Source organism: Lottia gigantea, assembly GCF_000327385.1.
Source record: "Lottia gigantea unplaced genomic scaffold LOTGIsca_324, whole genome shotgun sequence".
NCBI classification, from domain to species: Eukaryota; Metazoa; Mollusca; class Gastropoda; family Lottiidae; genus Lottia; species Lottia gigantea.
Genome location: NW_008709089.1, coordinates 17,700 through 18,727, shown reverse-complemented (window position 1 = coordinate 18,727; position 1,028 = coordinate 17,700). Strand labels below are relative to the sequence as shown.

The 1,028-nt window shown below is 37.5% G+C and overlaps 1 protein-coding gene across 1 annotated transcript; it reads left to right on the top strand.

Moving 5' to 3' along the window:
* Window positions 1-784: 784 nt before the first annotated feature.
* Window positions 785-1,003, top strand: LOTGIDRAFT_145453 (hypothetical protein; the record flags this gene model as incomplete). Its single annotated transcript, XM_009058125.1, has 1 exon — window positions 785-1,003. A coding segment is annotated over one exon (219 nt), but the record flags the coding sequence as incomplete, so codon positions are not given.
* Between the last annotated feature and the right edge of the window lie 25 nt (window positions 1,004-1,028).

Here is a 1,028-nt window from a genome sequence, read left to right as displayed (position 1 = left end):
GGATAATCGAATTGTTAGAAATGAATTCGTTTAATACTTTAACAATTCATAGGATTTAGAAATGTTTTCTTACCTTTCGATAAACATGTCTTATGATATAAAGAAATATCGAAGCTGTATTCCAAAATTCCAGATAGCTGGTCGCCATATTGAAAAGTAAAAAAATGATGTCATTGTGCCAGCAAAAGTCAGTGGTAACTTCCAAATATGGTAATAAAAGGTCAAAGGTGAACAATTGATTATCCATATACCGGGCCTAATGAAAAGTAGTGTAAAATTTTGTCATGTGATGGGGCCAGCAAGGTCAAGCCCAGGTTAAGTCAATAGGAAAATTATACAGATTCCCAAGGTCATTGGAGTCTGTCTGATTTCATACATTAACTTTGGAATTTGCAAATATCTTAGAAATAGTAAAAAGAAATTATTTACATCAATGTTTTTATGTGTGATCAATTTTGATAATCGCGTCTATTTATATACTCTCTGTTATCAAGTCTTTTATTCCGATGAAAGAACGAAGATAGGAATGTTGTCTTAACACTTTGAAAATAAATCAAAAAGGAATTTTACTGCTGTTTTTACTAATATCCAGGATTTATGTGTGTGTTTGTTTGAGTGGTATTGGGTTCATTCTACTATTTGACTGTCGAGCTGAGCAGACGTATTAGAAGCTAAAAGAAGAAAAAGGCCCCAAGAAAACAGCTGGCCACCAAGGCTGCCCGAAAGAGCGCCCCAGCTACCGGCGGTGTAAAGAAACCTCACAGATACCGAATTGTTGATCCGAAAACTTCCCTTCCAACGATTGGTGAGAGAAATCGCTCAAAACTTCAAGACTGGTCTTCGATTCCAGAACTCAACTGCCATGGCTCTCCAAGAAGCCAGTGAGGCTTATTTGGTCGGTCTTTTCGAAGATACCAACTTGTGTGCCATCCACACCAAGAGAGTGACCATTATGCCCAAGGACATTCAATTGGCCCGAAGAATCCGAGGCGAACGTGCTTAAAAAGTGCAGTTCTTGCAATAAACAA